This window comes from Liolophura sinensis, chromosome 8 (assembly GCF_032854445.1).
Source record: "Liolophura sinensis isolate JHLJ2023 chromosome 8, CUHK_Ljap_v2, whole genome shotgun sequence".
Taxonomy (NCBI): domain Eukaryota; kingdom Metazoa; phylum Mollusca; class Polyplacophora; order Chitonida; family Chitonidae; genus Liolophura; species Liolophura sinensis.
Genome location: NC_088302.1, coordinates 37850896 through 37871665, shown reverse-complemented (window position 1 = coordinate 37871665; position 20770 = coordinate 37850896). Strand labels below are relative to the sequence as shown.

The following is a 20770-nucleotide window of genomic DNA, read 5'->3' as shown; positions in this document are numbered from 1 at the left end:
GATATAGTTTCTATCCATGACTTACCATTGTTAAGGGTTACCCACTAAATTACGCAATTAGATCAAGTCAGAACTAGTTCAGCTGGCCATATATATATTTATATCTGTGAGGCCATCAGACTGGTTACTTGCACTTTGTTAGCTCTTTCGTAAAGTCGCGGTGTTAAGCATTCCTTTTAAGGAATGGCAAACACCATTTTTCCTAATATCATCATCATGCACCAGAATGACCCAGTCTAGACAGAAAGTTGTCTCCACATCAAGAACTATAAATATAGAGCTGCTATCGTATGTGATAGAGCTGCCTGAAAGATGTGAAGCATTTGTTTAACGGATTTATTCTCTTCAAAATGAGACCAGGAGCTTATAACATTTTATTTTCCGGATATACATTACAAACAACAGGTAAGTGCTTTTAAAATGACTATTAGGTGGATATTCATTTTCTCAATTACTACTTACAAATGGTTTCCATTGCCTCGTTTTATGGAAATCTTTTATGTGAGCATGTATTGAAATTATTCTGTCAATAACAATATCAAATATTCGGTATTTTTCATTTGATATTTAAATAATGATAAATAATATATTATAAGCATATCTCAGGATTAATAAAAGAACATCCTAAGGAAAGGAAGGCTTGATGAAATTAAGAATATTTGCTTTTATAAGACGATTAAGAAAGGGTTTGCTGTTTTTGTCATACCTCACTTTGTGTAAATCATTTTGTGAGATACACCTTTTATTGTTCTAAATGGCTTACTTGAGTAACTTAATTCATACATTCTGTTGTACTTGAATTTTTAATTTTTTAATTTTAATTTTACCCATCTAACACGACGTTTGTCTCGTTTCATGCCTGATCCCCGTTTTGACAAAGTTAGAAAAAAAAATACACGGATTCTAAAATATATAAAGTTTACGAAATGTGGTCACTGATTGTTGCAAAAATCTAGTAATTCGCAAATGAAGTGCTATAAAATTCAAACAACTAAATAAAAAGTAATATTATATATTCAGAGAATGAAAAACGGTACCGGATTGTATTCATGGCTATGTGTTTAAAAGAAAAATAATGCGGTAAGCCTTGATGAAAAAAAAAACAATGAAACTAAACAAAAAACTACCTGTACTTTGTTTGTTTAAACTCAATAAAATGAAGTCTCAAATGTTTGAATTCTAGACGGTAGACTTTTAAATGACTACTGTATGTGTCAAATATATGTCACAGACTTTTTATTCCAAACATCTTTGATCTTTTTCAATGTTGAAATAACTTCAGTATGTACGTAAGTCGACACTACACTAGCAACTTTCACACGGATTTTTCCAAATGTAAAATTAAAAGGAGAGAAAATTGTAGTTTTTAATATAATTTGAAGAAAATGTCTTCCCAATGATATTATTATTGTGTGAAGTGGTCTTGAGTTCTTGTGTAAAAAAGCTGCAAGAACGTTGCGGACTATATTAATTGCCCAAAATTGTACTTCTTGAATACAGCCCAGTAAAAAAAAAGAAAAGAGTATTATGGAAACAAATATGTATTTGTGTCTTGAATATTGCACTACGACATTAAACCCCCAGTGAGGTTTATGCTACTGTGTCTAAAATGAACGCAAGGCAATTCCTAGAAGCTATAATTTTAGCCAGCGAAGTGGTCTTATTGTTTCTTTAGATATTATCATCTGGGGACGAGAATCTCCAAATGATACATTTTCATTCTCACTTTTCGCTTTCCTAAAGTTTGACTTTTGTAGTATTCATCAGAATGTTCATTGATAATTCTTCAATTCCAATCTTTGAACCCATAAACCCAGTTACCCTCCTGTAATACAGGTTTGGTCTACTACCATAGTATTCTAAGCTAGCAGTTGTCGTTTTGGTGCTCATATCCAGCTTTTACGCGGACAAGATCAACGAGATTAGTATATCATTCAGATCCAGTCATGTTTTACTGTCCTAAAGTTGTACTTCTGTTTATTCATATAAATCTGATTACTCATTGGTTAATCTTAGGTGGTTCTTAAGTCGCACTTTTTGCGCCTACAATTCAGATTATCTTTGATCTTAAACTATAATTTATCCAGCAGATGTCTCTTTGATCAGCTTCGTTTTTGGCTGTACACACCACAGAATAAAGAACACAGAAGGTATAGTAGTCTTGCCCTAGTTAATAGGAGAAGACTGTTGACAGATGGACGGACAACAGACTTCCAGACGACAATATTGCGGTCAGACTGTCTCGTTTCTGGATGGATTCGGTTTCAAGGCTGTCTGGTGAACGAATTGAGTGCACGGAGCTGAGGCATGCCTTCACTGTCGTATCTACAGAATACAGATTTATGTATATAAACAAAAACAATAAATGGGAAAAAATAAAATACCGGTATAACATTTTGTCAGATGCGCATAACGCGTGTTTTTCAAGACGTTTGAAGGAGGGGTTTAGTAGGATGGTTATAAACACCACGGTCAGTGACCGACATTAAGTTAGACCTGTTGTACATGTAGATCAATGAACTGGTTTACAACTACCCTACGTGTCATGCGACAGAGACATCAAGATCTGACCAACATCGAAAATGGCGATGACCGTATTTCGATGAGGTCTGTTTCTGTGTTCAGGACTGTCTGGATGCGTCATCAAGCCTTGGTGACTTTGCCCCGTGTCACTTGAGGTCATTTCAATCAGCTAAAAACCTAGTCGAATATATGTGTTTAAAATGTCATGTAGGCTAAAATGTACCCAACCAAATCAAATATTTAATACTTGAATCTGACGATGGAAGCATTATGTACATAACTGTGAAAGTTTGGAATGTAACATCCGTGATCTATGTTGATGCAGTTTTATCAGTGTGTATTCCCATGGCCGAACAAAATTTTGCCAAGGCTAACGTCTGAGCTATCTCGGACTATTCGTGTTGGGGTGATGGGATTCCTTACTCATTTCGCACCAATGGGTTGAAATAAATGAAGCCATAATCCACAACTTCTTATTCTTCACGGATGATAGCAGCATATTAAACGTGTGTTTTCATAATTATGCACACAAAACTTCCATAGTAAGATTCAATTAAACAAGCGTCAAGTTTTTAATTTTGTTTTGAGGATGAGCCTTGTGTTTAATAGAGTTTTAAGCTGGATTTTATGTGAGAACCATTTTAGTTCCGTCTTAATTGCGCATTGACAGAACTCTATATGCTCATTAGGAAGTGACAGAAGGGTACATTCGCTGGCTGATCATGGTGCGGTTGTTCAAAGTCTTTCAGAATTTAAGCCCTGTATTATATGTGTTCAGAGAATTCTCATAACTTTTGTTTAAAATGGTGTTAACGGAACACACTTCAGATCATCAGCTACATAATTGGGGCACGAAGAGTCCCATGTTCTACTTACCTGACTTAGCCCAGCTTGATCGATGGGGCTTCGGCCGTGCATGGTCACAATACTACTTCCGCTACTTCATGCTACTTCCGGGCTTTGCTTAAAGTCTCCAGAATCATGATCCCAACTATTGAGAACCAAGGAATAAATGTGAATTTAATTCAGAATTGCAGAATTCAATTGATCTAAGCTGAACGTCATGTGAATCACTTTGATGTTCGATTCTTGAGTGTACCAGTGTGTTTTAAGTGATATTTATTGTCTCTATAAATACCATCTACATTTTCTGTGAAAATATATATTCAAAAACCATGCTATCCGATTAATATTCTTTTAATTTCCATTTAACCTCTTTAAATTCTGTTTTGTATTTTGTTTTGTATTCTTTTGATACTATATTTTAATATATATTTCTCCGTTTTGTTTATTGCAGTTTTTGTTGTCAGAGTGCAAAACTTAAGCAGACAAGTTTCTAACTTCTCGCCATTGTTTTTTGTTGTTTGTTTTCCGAAGAAAAAACTCTTTGAAAGAGGAAATGGCAAAATTACAAGATAAAAACAGAATAAAAGGTGATAAATCCAAAAGGGATAACCATTATTCTGTGGCATTTTAAATTTTGTTTTTCACCTTTTCATCTAAAGCTTAGCTTTGCAATTAAAATAACACCATGGCATTGTTTTACCTAACTCCGGTTGGTCCATGGTGCCAGAGGGGCATGCGCGTTGGTACATTTTAAGAATGTACATGAACAGTTAGAATATAACTCTGACATAGGTAAACTGACAAGAGGCCGGATTTCACCGGTTACTTGTGACCATTTGTCAACTATCACACCGTCGCCACTACTCACGTTTAACTCTTTATGATGTTGTCTTCTGTACAGCTGTGCCACTCTTGATGGTGCTCATGATATCCTGGCAACACTGTCTTACGGGCTCAATATTGTGTTGCTTATAAATCGGTTTCCCTCATTCCTTAATATTTTTCTGTATCGGTCAAAAAAATCTACCTTCATGCATTCGTATGAGAGAATTGAAATGGCCCCATTTTTTCCAGTTTACTGATCGGTTGCTTGATAACATGTTATTAGATCACTTGTATGAAAGGACAGTGTAAATCTGTCATTAAACCATTTTCATGGACAGAGATTTGTGCAATGGGCCTCCGTAAAAGTCTCTCATCAGACCAAATATGTGGCTATAATGGGCACCAGTGTGTTTCTCATCAAACAAACAAAATATCTGGCTATAATAATCTTCACTAAAAGTCTCTCATCAGACAAGCAGAATATCTGTCTGATGAGCTTCAGTAAAAGTCTCTCGTCAGACAAACAAAATATCGGGCTATAATGGGCTTTAGTAAAATTCTCTCTTCAGATAAACAAATTATCTTTCTATAATGGTCTTTCGTAAAAACTTTGCATCAAACAAACAAAATGTCTGGTAATGGGTTTCACTAAAATTTCCCATTCCGTTCATATTAGGATATCAACCCTTTTCTTGTCATTGGAATGATGTATTTTTATCAAAAGAAAATCCGGTATTCATAATGCATTGCTGATTTAATGATGCAAATCACTGACTTAATGTTAAACCATAGCTGTGAAATTGTAGTTAACAGTATGCCCTATATACATGAACATATGTATATATATGGACAAATATTTTTTTGTAATTATGGGGGCATCCGCGGCCGAGCTGATTATAGCGTGCCAGCCCGGCGCAATGACCCAGGAGCTTCTAAGTTAAGTCCAGCTAATGTTGGCTTCCTTCTGGCCGTACGTGGAAGGTCAATCAGCAACCTACGCATGGTCGTAGGTTTCCCCCTGGCTTCCTTGCCTGGTTTTCTCCCATCATAATGTCGCTGAGAATTCAAGTCCAGCTCATGCTGGCTTCCTCTCTGGTCATGCGAGTGAAGGCTTTGCACCAACGTACGGATGGTCGTGGGTTTACAACGGGCTATGCCCGCTTTCCTCCCACCATAATGCTGGCTGTCGTCGTATAAGTGAAATATTCTTGAGTACGGCGTAAAACACCGATCAAATAAATAAGTAAATAAAATTACGAATGATCATATGGTTTGACCCCATATCTTTAACAATGAAGGGATCACTACTCCATCTTTCCGATGAATTAAAGGGAAATTTTAAGATTGTATTTACATGTAAAGATATACATGCCTACGCTGGAATTAAATTGCCATCGTTTGAATACAGTAAAAATACTATACAGTACATACACCCACCACAAGCAGATCTGTTATGACTTTCATACACCTGTTATACAAAAGTTACCAGCAACGCTCTGTTAGATTAAGAATGAAGAGGCGATTTGTGTCTGACAACAGATATTAAATTCCATATGAAGACCTTTCAGAACTACCGTTAACTAGTTAGCCAGATAATATCGCTCAGTTCCAAATCTTTAATCGTCCGAACTCATATACTTCTCTCCATACGACATATATGGCTGATATAGTGCCGATATGGCATTAAGCTATAATCATATACTCATTCATTCCAAACTCATCACGAACAGTCTAGGTGCATACTGAAAAGCTTAGCATTTTGTGGCCACATTTGTCTTCAATGAATTCATTTATTTCTCGAGATGCCATTTGCCTTCACGCATAATTTGCCTTTACTTCGTTTGGCATACATAAGCTGAAGTTCTCTGGGTGTGTGACGGGGCGACCCTGTTGGGGTTTGAAACAAAAACCTGTGGGTTTCAAGTCCACTCTGCTACCACCAGACTAAAGGGAAATTGCTCCCCCAATAAATCATCAATATCAACATATCAATAAAAAGTGAATAAACATTGGGTTGAATGTTTATAGCACTCAAATTAAGTCTTTACCGAATCAAGTATAACCATATACCAGGTTTTCTTAAAATTATTTCTGGGCGTATGAGTGCAGGTCACTTCTTACACTGAAATCACCCTCAAATAAATATTGTGCAAGACACAGTGAATTAACAAATAAAATGTCAGTCAAACAAGTCATGTTAAACAGTTAAGTACATTACAGTGCCACCTGGTCAACCAAACCAGTCATAATCAAGCTACTTCGTATATATTAAACAAGAGTTTTGGAAGGAAGAACTCAACTTCAAATCGTGACTATGTTGAAATAATTGCATGCTCAGGGCAAAATCTATGTATCAAAGCGTATAAATATTGTTAATATTAATATTTAGGTTAAAAAAAAAAAGACCACATGTATTACTAATACTGCTTTGCGCTAAAGGTGAAAGTTCAAAGCCGGCCTTGGTCGGGGAATTTCTAGATTTTCCCCTCCTACTTGGTCGAGGGATATTGGCAACAATGAGCAATCAGATAAATAAATAGACAGTATATTACATGTTATCTTTAAATAACGCTACTATATTCATAGCAAATATAAAACCCACAGAAATTTATCACATAAGTCACGGTATCAGAGCCGAAAATACTAGGTCAGGCTTGGAATGACCTCTCTGGACAGGTCATCAGGCGCACAAACTGGCATACAGCCGACCATGTAGGACGCGACAGATCGTTTAACACATGTAATCTGTACCAAGTAGCATAAGCTTACACACATTGTATGGAGATTTGGCGTATCCCCTTTCTAATACCTTCGAATCCACCCACCCACGCACAAAAATGTCTAGTTAGCAGGCGCCCAGTCAAAGGGCATCTTTGACTGACTGACTGGTTGATTGACTGGCCTTATCACCGTATACTCAACATATACCGTTACTTTGATCATGGAACTCAGCGGAAAGCTATCCCACCTGTCTCGGTACCAAAGGCCAAGAAGCACTGCCGAAGTTTAAAGCCTATTCTATTATTTGTTTTCTGAATATTCCGATTTTAGCATGGGTGTCATGCATCTGAGATGGTGAATGGAACTCAGCAATAAGCAATCCCAACCAGTTTCTCAACAATGCATATGGCAAGACAATTCCTTGAGTTGCTTCCCAGATACATGTATGTCCTTAGCAGCCATCTTACATGTATTTCAAACTCAGAGAAAACAATCCCACCCCTGCTCAATAAAGGCAAGCAGCTAACCAAGTTTTAAAGCGACCATTCACAGAAAAACATTTTGCCGTCAGTTTAACTAAGATATGGATAGTCAGCCGGTTATAACTAACTTAATTATGAAGTCATTTTGACCAGGTTACAATAGTCTAACCTTTCGAAGTTTGTCAAAAATTATACACGAAATTAACTGTAATCGATTTGACGAACATTAAGACATGGTCACAGTGGGTCAAAATCTGGTCAAATTTTATAACTAGTCTTTCCGACTATAGTGTTAGTCAGTATGAATGTTGATCGTACAAGTGACATGTCCCATATAGTAGAATACTGCATGAACAGGATTTTAATACATCCTTTTGCATTGTTTTCATGTGATTGTTTTTTCATGTGATAGCGTATGTAATTTGGTGACAACAAAGCACTCTGAGTATTACTAAACCAGTGACGTCTATAAGTTAACATCACTGGACTTTCTGTTTGTGATTCAGCCATAGTGCTAGGGGTCCAAGTTTCTAATATTTAAGCATTTACACGTACAGTCATAATGAACCCCTGACGGAGGTAACTTGACGAGAAGCCAGATTTCACTGGGCACGTGTGACTAATTACTATCACATGCACTGCCGTCGCTGATTTGGCTTTACATGCTGCAATCTTTAAGCTTCGTAGTCTAAAGATTACTGCGATTAGGCCTACCCCTATTGACAGTTATCGAAGAATTCATTTATTAATTTATTTTATTGCTGTTTAACGCGGTACCGGTTTTCACGAATTTTTCAAATAGGATTAGGCCTCTGTATACTATGGCGGTTATCGGTCTCACCTGCGCTAAGGCAAAAGTTTATACGTGAGGAAATTCAATCTTGCCGGCGAGGTTTCGATGGTACATAGCCTCCACGTGGCAATCACAAAGTCCTAAGCGCGCGCATTTCAAAATATAACTGCCAGAACAATAACAACAAGATCCATAAGAGAGAGAGCTGCAATTACGTAACATCGTAATCAATGCTAATTAATAGTTACACGCCACTGGCGATGCGAGAGAAGTGGACAGAATTACTATAACAGGGGACGTGTAACTGTTTTAAGCTGTTTGGTCCATGAGGGCGACAAAAGCCATGCCACCAAAATTTAAATGTGTCAAACAATGTGCCCGCCGCAACACTCGCCAAGTGAAATAAAAGGCGAAATTTTCCGAACATATAGAAATTTGAAGTTTGTAATTGTGATTCATCAGGTAACATAGTACATTTATCACTGTCCATTCATTTACAGTGGCGTGAGCAGCAGTACTATTTTTTTAAAATCATGCATATGGCCGTACATTTTTGAAAAAAGAGTTAGAAGTTATCAACTTTTCGGTAACCAACCTACCGTTGTTGTTGTTTTAAGTGTACTCTGAATTGCTACATAAATGATAAATTGCCAATATATTCAGAGAATAGTAGTACATAACACTTGGTGTCCAAAACATTGTCGTAACACATTTGATACAAATACAAGGCACGAATACCATTTCACCAAGGCAAATTATACCCAAAATATTTTCATCTTTACAAGCACCAGGCAGTTAATCATTATGAACCTATTGGTAAACTCCCATTTTCAGTCGCATACACTGCATTTAACTGTCTCATTGTGAATAAGGTTTTCTGATTCGTGTTTACTCTTGATACTCGTCAGTAATACTGGAGCTATGCCTGTAATATTTCGAATGACCAATTCTATTACATCCCCTCAAACATTATTACATCCCCTCAAACATCAAGTGCATGGATTCTCGACAGAATCTCTTCAGAATGTCGCCTATTTTTCAATCTCGAAATATTGTTGCGGACTCCTTGAAATAATTGATCTCATTCTCCGAGCCTAACTTGCAACGCAACTTGGAAAGAGCGACATTCGGACGACATCGCGAAGTTAGCTGTTGACGAGATCCGGAAAACAGCAGAACATCACAACTAGATAATGGCAGCATTTAGTCAACATTGCGAGATACAGTGGAATGGCGGGTCCTGGAATCAAATTTCAGCTGAATCTTGATTAAATCTCTGGTGGTACACTGTATCTTAACTGGATCTTGGCTGAGGCTCCAGAACCTTCTTAAGATTGCAAGACTGGAGGAAAGTGTAGCACTATGAAGGCAGCCTACACCCTACCCTAACCATTTCCGTTTGTTTATTTATTTATTATTTTTTTTTTACTGTTTTACGCTAAACTGAATAAGCTCTCATATAATATGGTGGGGGTGAGTTTTATTGGTGGAGGAAACAACAGTTAATATTCTGGTAGTTAGGTTGCTAACAAACTTTCCCACGTGTGACCTACAAACTTTCATGCCATGTTAATGGAAGATATATGATGTACCACGAACATTAGATATTATATATGAAGACCTAACAAACAACGAGTGGGGCACATAAGTTTCATGTCCATGACCATGATGGAACCTGCACCTCATGTGACCAACACCTTAGATCGAGTGACCTTCCCTCCCCGTTTTGGCTTAAACGTCGTCAATTCATAATATATGTACCGTAAATCATAAAAGCACAGGGTTTACAGTTAGTGAGAAAGCTATTCAGAGACACCAAGTCATATGTACCTGTACATGAGTAGGCCTTCACGGTGCATATGGTGTACACACAGGTAACTTCTCTGTAACGAATACCTGGGGATTAAGATAGGCACGAATCAGTTAATAAGATTCCTAGCTGTCAACAAAGGTGACTACCTTCTGTTGATGACCAGGTTATGACTGACCATTTGTCCTACCCGTAATGCCACAGATTCCGCGAAGTGCATGTGCTTTGAACTTTATGCTTTATTGGTGTTTAACGCCGTACTCAAAAATATTTCACCTGTACAGCGGCGGTCGGGCTTATGGGCGGAGAAAACCCTAAAGTCTTCGTCTTAAACACCTGAGCTACAGCCCAATCAACCAGTTCCTAAAGTCTTCGTCGTATATACCTGTGATATCGCCTCACGTACAGCCGAATGGCTACAGCTCAATAAGCCAGAGCTTGATTCGAGCTTGCGGATGAGATGCCGATCGTTTGCAAGGGGAAATCAGGGGTAAGTCAAAGTTCACTCTTCTTTTCAAGAAAGATATACAGAAAGATAAAATTGTTTAAAAGTCACTTTATTAAAAAGTATTAAAAAATACAACTATGTAGTATAAACAATAAAACATTAACAAATTCCAAACTTTGCATCTTATCCACTTAAAGTTGAATCACAGTGAATACAGAGTAAAACATCTTATCAAAACCGGCTACAAAACTGGGCCAATTGTATCAAACTTATATATGGTATGTTTGTAATAAGAAAAAACAAACCAAAACGGCAAGTTCATTTAGGAATATTTTGACATTATATATGTAGCTTTATGTTCCAAAATCAGAACTAGATATTCATGTTCGTGGTTTTTAAATGATGTGATGCTCTGGGCTGGTCACATCATGATACTATTACACCATGACATAGCACTGATGATCAGTTAGTGAATTAATGCCAAATGACTACATGTATATGGTGTATCTGTCAAATATAAAATGATCATGTATTGTACTGTTAAAAGGGTTACATGTGTACTGACTTTTAATAAAAAATCTAAAAATCTACATACCCATGTTTTTCATATGATTTCTGCAATTGTATTTCTGAAATGAAACACAAGGTACATTGTACACTGCACGTTTGTGAGGGCATGCTAATGTTACGAGACAAGCTGCAGATAATGGTGAGGTGTTTCTGGTGGAATTTGATTAACGCCCCTTACGGTAGCACTCTGATCCACTGGCTGGAAGTGTGCTTCTGAAGTCCAGTATCCAAGCAAATAGTTCAAAGCCATCAAGACCTACTTGTAAATGGTTAATGATCAGAAGTTTCTTCAAGATGTTCTTGTTGCTGCCAATCAAGAAACTTTTGCAGTTGCATTATGGCTATAATGGCAGTAATTTTGAATACGCCATAAATCATCAATCCCAAACAACTGCACATCAGGATGGTTTAAAATTTACACGTAGGTACTCTCTTGAATTAATGTCAGCCTGCAAAAGGAAAAAGCATACAAACGAATAATTATGTAACTGTTCTTTGCACATTAAATATATCATCATTTATGGATAATTCTGACTGATTAACGACCATCCACACATATACCTACATTAATCCACATCTGATTACCCATTGGGAACTTTTAGCCTTATTTGTACTACTGATTATAAATACAGCCATGTATACATGACGAGTATATACCTTACGGACTGGCTCAGGTATCCTATATTTACAGCATCTGTACACAATCTTAACACAGGATTCCAGGGATACCTTGTGACCCTGAGAGATGTAAATAGGGTTGGTGGAGGATCATGGCTTCTCAGGGCCTATAACACAAACATATCACATAACAAAAAAATATTCATTACAGGCATTTTTCAATACTAAAGTTGTTTTCAACAAAACTCACCTGTGAACTTTAACACAGTTTATTATTCAAATTAAAGTGAAATATCAGAACTCCCTTCGCAGATAAAAGTGTGTCTATTCCACTTCTAACTGAGCAACATTTAATTATTAATTCTTGTTTTGTGCATGCAAATGTGACTTCAATGGTCATGGAATAACTACCATGTTTGAGACTTCTGTTTCAGGGAGACTATCTCTCCATGTGAAATGCCAAAACATATACCAGTATTACAACAGTATAATATTAGTGTCTGTGTGGGTTAAGTCACTTCTAACATTGAAGTATTTCAGTTACATCGCGTTAATGCAGAGATACTTCACAAAGAAAGGGAGATAACACAACCAATTGTTCATGAAAAAATGAGCCTCACTCACCATGCCAAGAGTTGTCCCTGACAGCCCCACCAGTGGAAATGTGTCTCCACCTTTCTTCAGGAGATCCTTTATCTAAGGCACATCAAGGAATAACAAACTTTATAGAACTATTAAAAGAAAATATGAATTGTACTGCTATTTTAGGTCCGTCAGTACATACATGTATCTTATGAACTGTCAAATTCATCAAAAGTTTATATATTTGAAATCACAATAGTTTACCTCTTCATACATTTTCATGTTTTGTCACAATACACTACCAGCAAGGCATCTCAGTAAACAATGATAGACTGACGAAACTAGTGGACAGAATTCTGAAAATAAAATCCTACCATTTCTGTGTGTTCTGTGTTTTTCTCCAAACCATCAATTTGGTAAAGAGTTTTGGCCACACCTATACAGGGTAGATCCAGGAGGACACCAAGCTGACAGGCTAGACCAAAACCTGATCAAACAAAGAGCATGAAGTACATACAAAAATGTTTAAACCTTACAATAATGCTGATAATTTCGTAATTAATTTCCAATATTAATGTATTCACTAAGAGACTGCAGGTCACTGTGCTTTTTAGAGCTGGACACATGTTTTTTAACTTAACGTGAGTAAATGACAAGTTATGTTAAGAGAGTGAACGCAGGATACATACTGAATATTTCCATAATTACCTCTGACATGAAGCAGGCCATTCCCATCCACCATTATGACCTACAGTAGAAACACAGAAATCAAGTTTCAATTCAACAAAACTCATGTTCATACTTTTTGTTCACTTTTTGTGGGTATTAACAGATAACTGTTATGTGACCAATAAATCATTATTCCCATTTCATACAGCTTGTAAAGTGATAAGTCGGTTACATTTATAATTATTTACTTATCTGTGGTCTGCCAGGATATATATAATGAAGAAATAATAAAAATATATAACAGTTATCAGGTGGCATGGATGGCAGGTGAAAATGGGAGAATGGACTGATAATGATATAAAAACTGTATTTTGGCTCCACTCACATGAGGTAAATACTCTGGTCTGGTTTCTCTCAGTCTGTCTACCAAACCAACAAGGAAACCCACTTCCCTGAATGCCAAGAAGCCAGCTATGTAAGGGGCAGTTAACTCTACCATCTGGTAATCCTCATAAACAACCTAGGGAGAGAAATCAAAATTATATGCTGATGTAGCGGCTTTAAGAAAAGGACATTAAACAAAATGTACAAAAGGGTTTCTTAAACATTAAACTCAAAACACATATGAAGCCTTTACACTGTTCAGTGTCAAATATTAGTTTTTTTTAATATGGATGCCCTTTTGAGTCCCATAACTTGGGCTAGAACTGAGAAATTAAGCAAATACATCTCATACTGGGATAAAGATGAATCTTAATACCAAGGATGCTGATTGGTCAACAACATTAAGTCACACATTTTCAACATCAATTTCATCATAATAAACAGATTTGAATAAAATCTAATTGCTCTTAATTTGATTTTTTTTCAACATTTGGATCCAATTCGGACAGCCATTGAGAGTATGAAACCTTCCTGCATGTGATCTTGCTGTCATATATAGTATCAACCAGAGTAAAGCAAGCCACTATCTTACCACCACCCCACCTTAAGTACTCCAAGAACCAGCTATAAATTTCTACAAGCTGTTCATTACCACTCCATGGGTCACCACAGGCAAAACCCAGGTACACTAGTGGTGGGCTAGCAGCAGCCTACAGGGATTCACAGGGAGGAGTTTAATTGTGAAGTTTAGGAGCTAATTCCAATTTATTCTATAAAAAAACAGGGTATAATTTTTTAAAATGATAGCATATCTTCACCTTCATATTCGGGAATTCTACCACAACAAGAGCAGCACAGGCATTCACACTGTCTCCCTTCACAAATGAAACGTCAACTCCTCCAACATAAAACGTTTTGTCCAAATCACCTTCACTGCTGTCAATCATCTGGGTCAACTCCTGTACAGCATCAGAATCCTCCAGAACTAGTCGAGATTTCAAGGCTTCCTGTTCTCTGTTCATGTACACGAAGGCAAACATCATCAATAAAGATCAGAATTTACCTTATTCATTTGTACACAATTCATAACTCAGCTAGAGTCGATGCTTATGTCTGACAGTGCATACACTCAAATACATAATGTGCTGGACTTAACTTGGGGAACATGTGAAATGAACTTTCTGGGATATATATATATATATATATATATATATATATATATAGAAGAAAAATGTTAAAGCTTAAATATTTCAAGCAAGACTGTTGTAAATGCCATGTTTAATACCACTGATATCTTATCTTATCAGCACTGCATTATGATTTGCTTGTCTATTTTAAAAGGAAGAGAAATTAGGAACATAAGCTAGCTTTATCCAGTACTGGAATAATTTAAGAATTTTAATTTACCACAGAAAACAAGAAACTGATTTATCCTGTCAATCTGTTTTAAATTGTTAGCAAAAAGAATGTTTACCTCTCCCATTTCCTCTTGATTTCATCACACACATCATCACTGTCAGCCTGAACAGAATTCCGGGAGTCCTCACATGAAGCATATTGACACATATCATCCGATGACATCTCTGATGTTATGATGATAATGTAGACAAACTGAGCAGCTGATCAATAGCTGAAATCGCAAACCATCCTTTGAGATATCCAATAATTTCGTTATCCAAAGCCAGCATCAGTCATTTTAATCCTGCAGTCAAAACAATGATTCCTGTTGACTCAGTTAAACAAACTGGAAACAACTTAAATGGGTTATAATGACGCTGACCTATAACAGTAAATTAGCTTTTATATACGGCGATATATGTATGTTAAACATATGAACAAAACCCAACCCTATATAAGCTATGGCACACCCTAAAATAGTTCATCTGGACGGACATCTGGTCTGTCATTTAAAAATTTTGACATCCATTGTATAATTGCATATACACACGGTATAACGAACCGTCATAACCATAGGAACTGTAGATGTACATGTCACAACCTACTGTTACTTCTCACACCAGTGTGCCAGTAAGTCTTATAGCGGTATGCCTACTCAGGTTTCTGTGTTTTGTTGCATATGATTTTACTTGATTCCACTGTTTCTACACTGAATGATCTTTGATACTTTACCTATGTCCATTTTGGATGATCATGGCCTACACATGAATCATGAAATGAGTAGAAATGTTCTGTCGCTATCTCCATTTGATGTTTACACCTCCGCTAAAATACTACCTCCATCAGAGAAGAGTTCCAACTGTTGACCACGCCCATCACGGCGAGATGCGGTGTAGGCCTATACATATAATTACCTGAAGAAAAGAAAAGTTAAGCGTATTTTTGTCGACTATCTGGTGTGTCATGTCCACCTTTTTTCTCAATATTTTATGTAATTACGTTTAATTTAATCCGGGTTTTGAACTCAATGTAGGGCAATTTAAATATATGCCTTATTGACTGGTATAATTTGGGATTGCGTTATTATTTCATCAAGTTAATATTGCCTGGAATACATGTATGAAATTGATTCACAGATGCACAGTGCTCACTACTACACGGTTTAACACATCAGTAATCCAGCAAATGACGCATTTCCTCATTTTTAATCAACACAACTAATATCCATTATATTTTCTTATTTGTCTTATTCAAGGGAAGTTACTCTTGTGTTATTAAGCAAGTCTGGTAAAATAGAAACGCATGTTGCTGTATGTTGCAATATTCAAAATACTTTTTACTGCCGTAAACAAAGTCACATTCCTTACATTACGCAAAAGCACAGCCGATATCACTGCGCATTTTCAACATTCATTGATCACACCAGTTGATTTTATTTTAATAGTTTCAAGTAGTACGACATTTTTTTTACCCTGGGTGAATTTTTTTTCCTTCCCAGAGTAATTTTGTAAATTATAACTGGCAACTTTATTTATTTGAGGCAAATAAATGTCCATTGGTATTTCCTGGGTGAAAAAAACGAGAAGCAGTCGACAATAACCGCGCTTTCTCAAACATAATATTATATATAACGTATATATGTTGTAACCACACGTGAATGAACCGTTTATGCTTTTCTTCTCATCCAAGTTTCCCCATGTTATCGATTTTTCTCCAGCTACTTTGTGGATATATACAAAGTAGGCCTATTCTGATTAAACAAATACATGTAGGTTTGGTATAGGTGTGCTGCACTGTACATTTGAGCGGCATACTGGAGGCAACATAAAAACATATATACAGCCTATATATACTTATATCGTAATCTCACCAGTCAGAAGTAGTCAAGTCTCCCGGCTGATCGTTAATCCGATCTGAAGTACATGTATGTGTCACACTTGCCTTTAACGCACCTGATGCCCCGTCTTGAAAGAAGTCGAAGAGAGAACAAACCTTCAATTCAGATCAGGAAGTCTGTGTGTAGAGAGCGGCTAGTAGGCCTAAATATGACTGTAATGACAACTACTGAGTATTTATGTATTAGTATTTATGTATTCGATTGGTGTTTTACGTCGTTCTAAAGAATATTTCACATATACATACATGTATATACGACGCCGGCCAGCATGATACGATTAGATGAAACTGGGCAGATCCCGGTGGCAACCCACGATCATCCGCAGGCTGCTGACAGACTGTTTCACGTTGGTAAGTGTTTCGGGCTTCCCGTGTTATTATGAAGCCCTCATAATCTTCCAGCGGTGTACCATAAATTGTTTCCTTTGGTGTTATAGCACCATTATGACTATATTTTATATATTGACGGTATGCAGTGCCTGGGCATTATCCAATATATACAAAGCCCAGTTTGCATTGGTGTATATACGAATATATAGGTAAAGAAAGTGTTACTGACTACAGTTAAATCAGCACTTACAGCGCACCTAGTGTCAATCTTCATCTAGAATTCTGGTACAGAGCAAATCATAGGTCACCTTAATGCAAAATTGATTTACCGAAATATTTGCGAGAACTTATTTCTGAAAATTATGCACCTTCAGCCCCAGGATGAAAGTATTTTTATAAACGAAAAGATCGATCAAAGCCTTAAACAGAGCGATGCAGTATCGGTGAAGTCGGTGTTAACAGATGTTTCAAGTGTACAACGAATATGTAACAGGAATTTCTGAAGTTTCAAGTATAACCTGTATGTACCAGAAGGTTCCGATGTTTCAAGTTTATAACGAATTTGTAACAGGACTTTCTGATATTTCAGGTATAACGTGTATGTAACAGAACGTCCGCTGTTTCAGGTATAACGTGTATGCAACAGAACTTTCTGATATTTTTAGGTATATCGTCTATGTAACAGGGCATTCCGATGTTTCAGGTATAACGTATATGTAACAGAACGTCCGATGTTTCAGGTATAACGTGTATGCAACAGAACTTTCTGATATTTTTAGGTATATCGTCTATGTAATAGGACGTTCCGACGTTTCAGGTATAACGTGTATGTAAAAGAACGTTCCGATGTTTCAGGTATAATGTGTAAGTAAAAGGACGTCCGATGTTTTCAAGTATAACGTGTATGTAAATGCACGTTCTGATATTTTAGGTACATCGTGTATGTAATAGGACGTTCCGACGTTTCAGGTATAACGTGTATGTAACAGAACGTTCCGATGTTTCAGGTATAATGTGTAAGTAAAAGGACGTTCCGATGTTTCAGGTATAACGTGCACGTTACAGAACGTCCTATGTTTCAAGTATAACGTGTTTGTAAATGAACGTTCTGATGTTTCAGGTATAACCGTGTATTTAACGGAACGTTCCGATGCTTCCGGTATAACGAGTATGTAACAGAAAGTCCCATGTTTCAGGTATAACGAGTATGTAACAGAAAGTCTGATGTTTCAGGTATAACGTGTATGTAAATGGTCGTTTCCGATGTTTCAGGTATAATGTGTATGTAACAGGACCTTCCTATGTTTCAGGTATAACGTGCATGTAAAAGAACGTTCCGATGTTTCAGGTATAAAGTGTATGTAACAGAACGTCCGATGTTTTAAGGTAACGTGTATGTAACAGAACGTTCGATGTTTGAGGTATAACATTTAGGTAACAGAACGTTTCAATGTTTGAGGTATAACATGCATGTAACAGGATGTCCTGGTGTTTCAAGTATAACGTGCGTATGCAACATGCAGGAGTCATAGGCCATAGAATTTTATTTACATAATTTGCATAATAATGATCTGATAACTGATTTGTTAATCATTACTTGTTTATTAAACTGCACTGTATAGTTTTACAATTCTCCCTACCTCCATCATCTCGTAATCATAATATTTAAAGGCCATCTGCATAATACCATATATTAGTTGAAACATATTTGAGTAAAGACAACTTTTCACTTAAAATAAATGAGGTGTGTGACATTATATCAATGAGTTACAGTCTGTGTGCCGGAACTTCCAGCTATATATAAAGGTAATAAAATTTGTTTGTTCCATATATACACATATAATATGAAACTGTTACCCGGGTTATATCATTTTGATTAGTGTTTTACACCGTACTCAAGAATATTTCTCTTATACGACGGCGGCCAGCATTATGGTGGGAGGCAACCGGGCAGAGCCCAAGGGGAAACCCACAACCATCCTTAGGTTCCCTGGAAGACCTTCCCAAGTACGGTCGGAAAGGAAACCAGCATGAGCTGGACTGAAGTCCACAGCGATCGCACTGGAACCAGAGTCGTGGGCCATTGCGCCCGCGCTGGCCACGCTAACTACCCCGGCCACGGAGGTTTCTACCAGGATAATAAGAAAACTGGCGTGAACTGATTGACGTAATATCCACCTTCTATTCGAATCTGCAAGGCACTCGAGAAATGAGTTTTCAACGCACTAGATAAAATGAGTCTAATATATGGAATCAAAGAAAATGTGCCTGCGTGGGACAAGAGAAATTAGGCTGTGGAAGGCACCCAAAAAATGATCGGGTCTGTAAGGCATTGGATAGTGAGTCTACATGGGGCACTCGAAAAGTAAGTCTGTATAAGATATTGAAGAAATAAGTCTCAAAAGGGTACTCAAAGAAATTTGGAAAATGTAAACCAAGAAATAGCACTCGAGATTAATTATTGAGAAGCAACCGCCACATTAATGTGTGAAAGGCTTCTGGTTAGTGAATATAATGGTGTTGCGCTCGAGACAAAGTGACTGAGTGTGAACGGCTTTTAGGACACGCAAAGGGAGGCATGAGTTCACAATTGGGTGCGCGGTAGGGTACCCTGATGCTTATGGATGAGAACGCCACATGCATTTAATAATATCTCAACATTAACAGAAAGTCTGTTGTCTGAGTGATTCTAGAATGTTTTCTATTATTATAATATTATCATATTATTCTGTCATATTCAACATATCTTGTTAGTTTAATGGAATCTGTATGCTGAATTAATAGAATATCTGTGTGATATTTATCAGAACAATACGCTGCAATAAGAAATATTATCTAGCGTCACTCAGGCAAGATTTTCTGTTTAAATGAACAGATTAATTTTTTGATTGCATGCAAGTGCGTATGAGAGGCATGCAAGTATGTATGAGGGGCAGTTTTCTAAAATGGATGGATGTGTGGGAGGCATCTGGTTATTGCTAGTGCCTGAGAGTCAATCGGCGACAATGGATGGAGCGAATGAGAGAGTGCGTGCTTGAAGTTTAACATCATACTGAACAATTATGACGACGAAGGAATCCTTAGAGTGCATGTAATGTGCCTCCTTGTTGCAGGACAAATTTCCACCGCTCTTATATCTAGTGCTGCTTCACTGAGACGCCTTACCGAAGGCAAGTAAGCCGCACCGCACAAGCCATTTACACTGAACCAGTCGTTGCACTATCCCCTTCATGCTGAACGCGAAGCGAAGAAGGTACAACTTCCTCTTTTAAGGTCTTAGGTTTGACGACCCAAGATTGACCCTGAATCTACCGCTCCCGAAACGGACGCTCTACCAACCATGCTATCGGGGCCGGTCACACTGGATAGATGCGTGAGAGGTATCTAAAGTGTGTAAGTGAGTGAACGGCATTCGGCTACAATGGATGGAAGTGTGGGAGTCATCTAGTGGAGGTAAGTGAGTGAGAGGCATTCGGCCACAATCGATGGAGGTGTGGGAGGCATCTAGTGGATGAAAGTGAGTGAGAGGCATTCGGCCACAATCGATGGAGGTATGGGAGGCATCTGGTGGGTGCAAGTGAGTGAGAGGCATTCGGCCACAATCGATGGAGGTGTGGGAGGCATCTAGTGGATGAAAGTGAGTGAGAGGCATTCGGCCACAATCGATGGAGGTGTGGGAGGCATCTAGTGGGTGCAAGTGAGTGAGAGGCATTCGGCCACTATCGATGGAGGTGTGGGAGGCATCTAGTGGATGAAAGTGAGTGAGAGGCATTCGGCCATTAGGGATGGTTATGTGGGAGGCATCTAGTGGGTGCAAGTGAGTGAGAGGCATTCGGCCACAATCGATGGAGGTGTGGGAGGCATCTAGTGGGTGC

The 20770-nt window shown here is 37.6% G+C and overlaps 2 protein-coding genes across 2 annotated transcripts in view; one reads left to right on the top strand and one right to left on the bottom strand.

Annotated features, from left to right (window-relative positions):
• Positions 1-335: 335 nt before the first annotated feature.
• LOC135472470 (myophilin-like) overlaps positions 336-20770 on the top strand; it is a 36209-nt gene continuing 15774 nt past the window's right edge. The window contains exon 1 of the mRNA XM_064751986.1: positions 336-405. Within this exon, the coding sequence (XP_064608056.1) occupies positions 351-405 (55 nt within the window). The 5' untranslated portion in view covers positions 336-350. The remainder of the gene's footprint in view (positions 406-20770) is intronic.
• On the bottom strand, positions 10558-15529 carry LOC135473092 (endonuclease V-like). Its single transcript, XM_064752903.1, is given in 10 exon segments — positions 10558-11467; positions 11676-11785; positions 11788-11803; positions 12261-12332; positions 12593-12705; positions 12927-12966; positions 13273-13407; positions 14090-14285; positions 14746-14973; positions 15402-15529. Coding segments are annotated over 9 exon segments (840 nt in total). The 5' UTR covers positions 14853-14973; positions 15402-15529; the 3' UTR covers positions 10558-11416.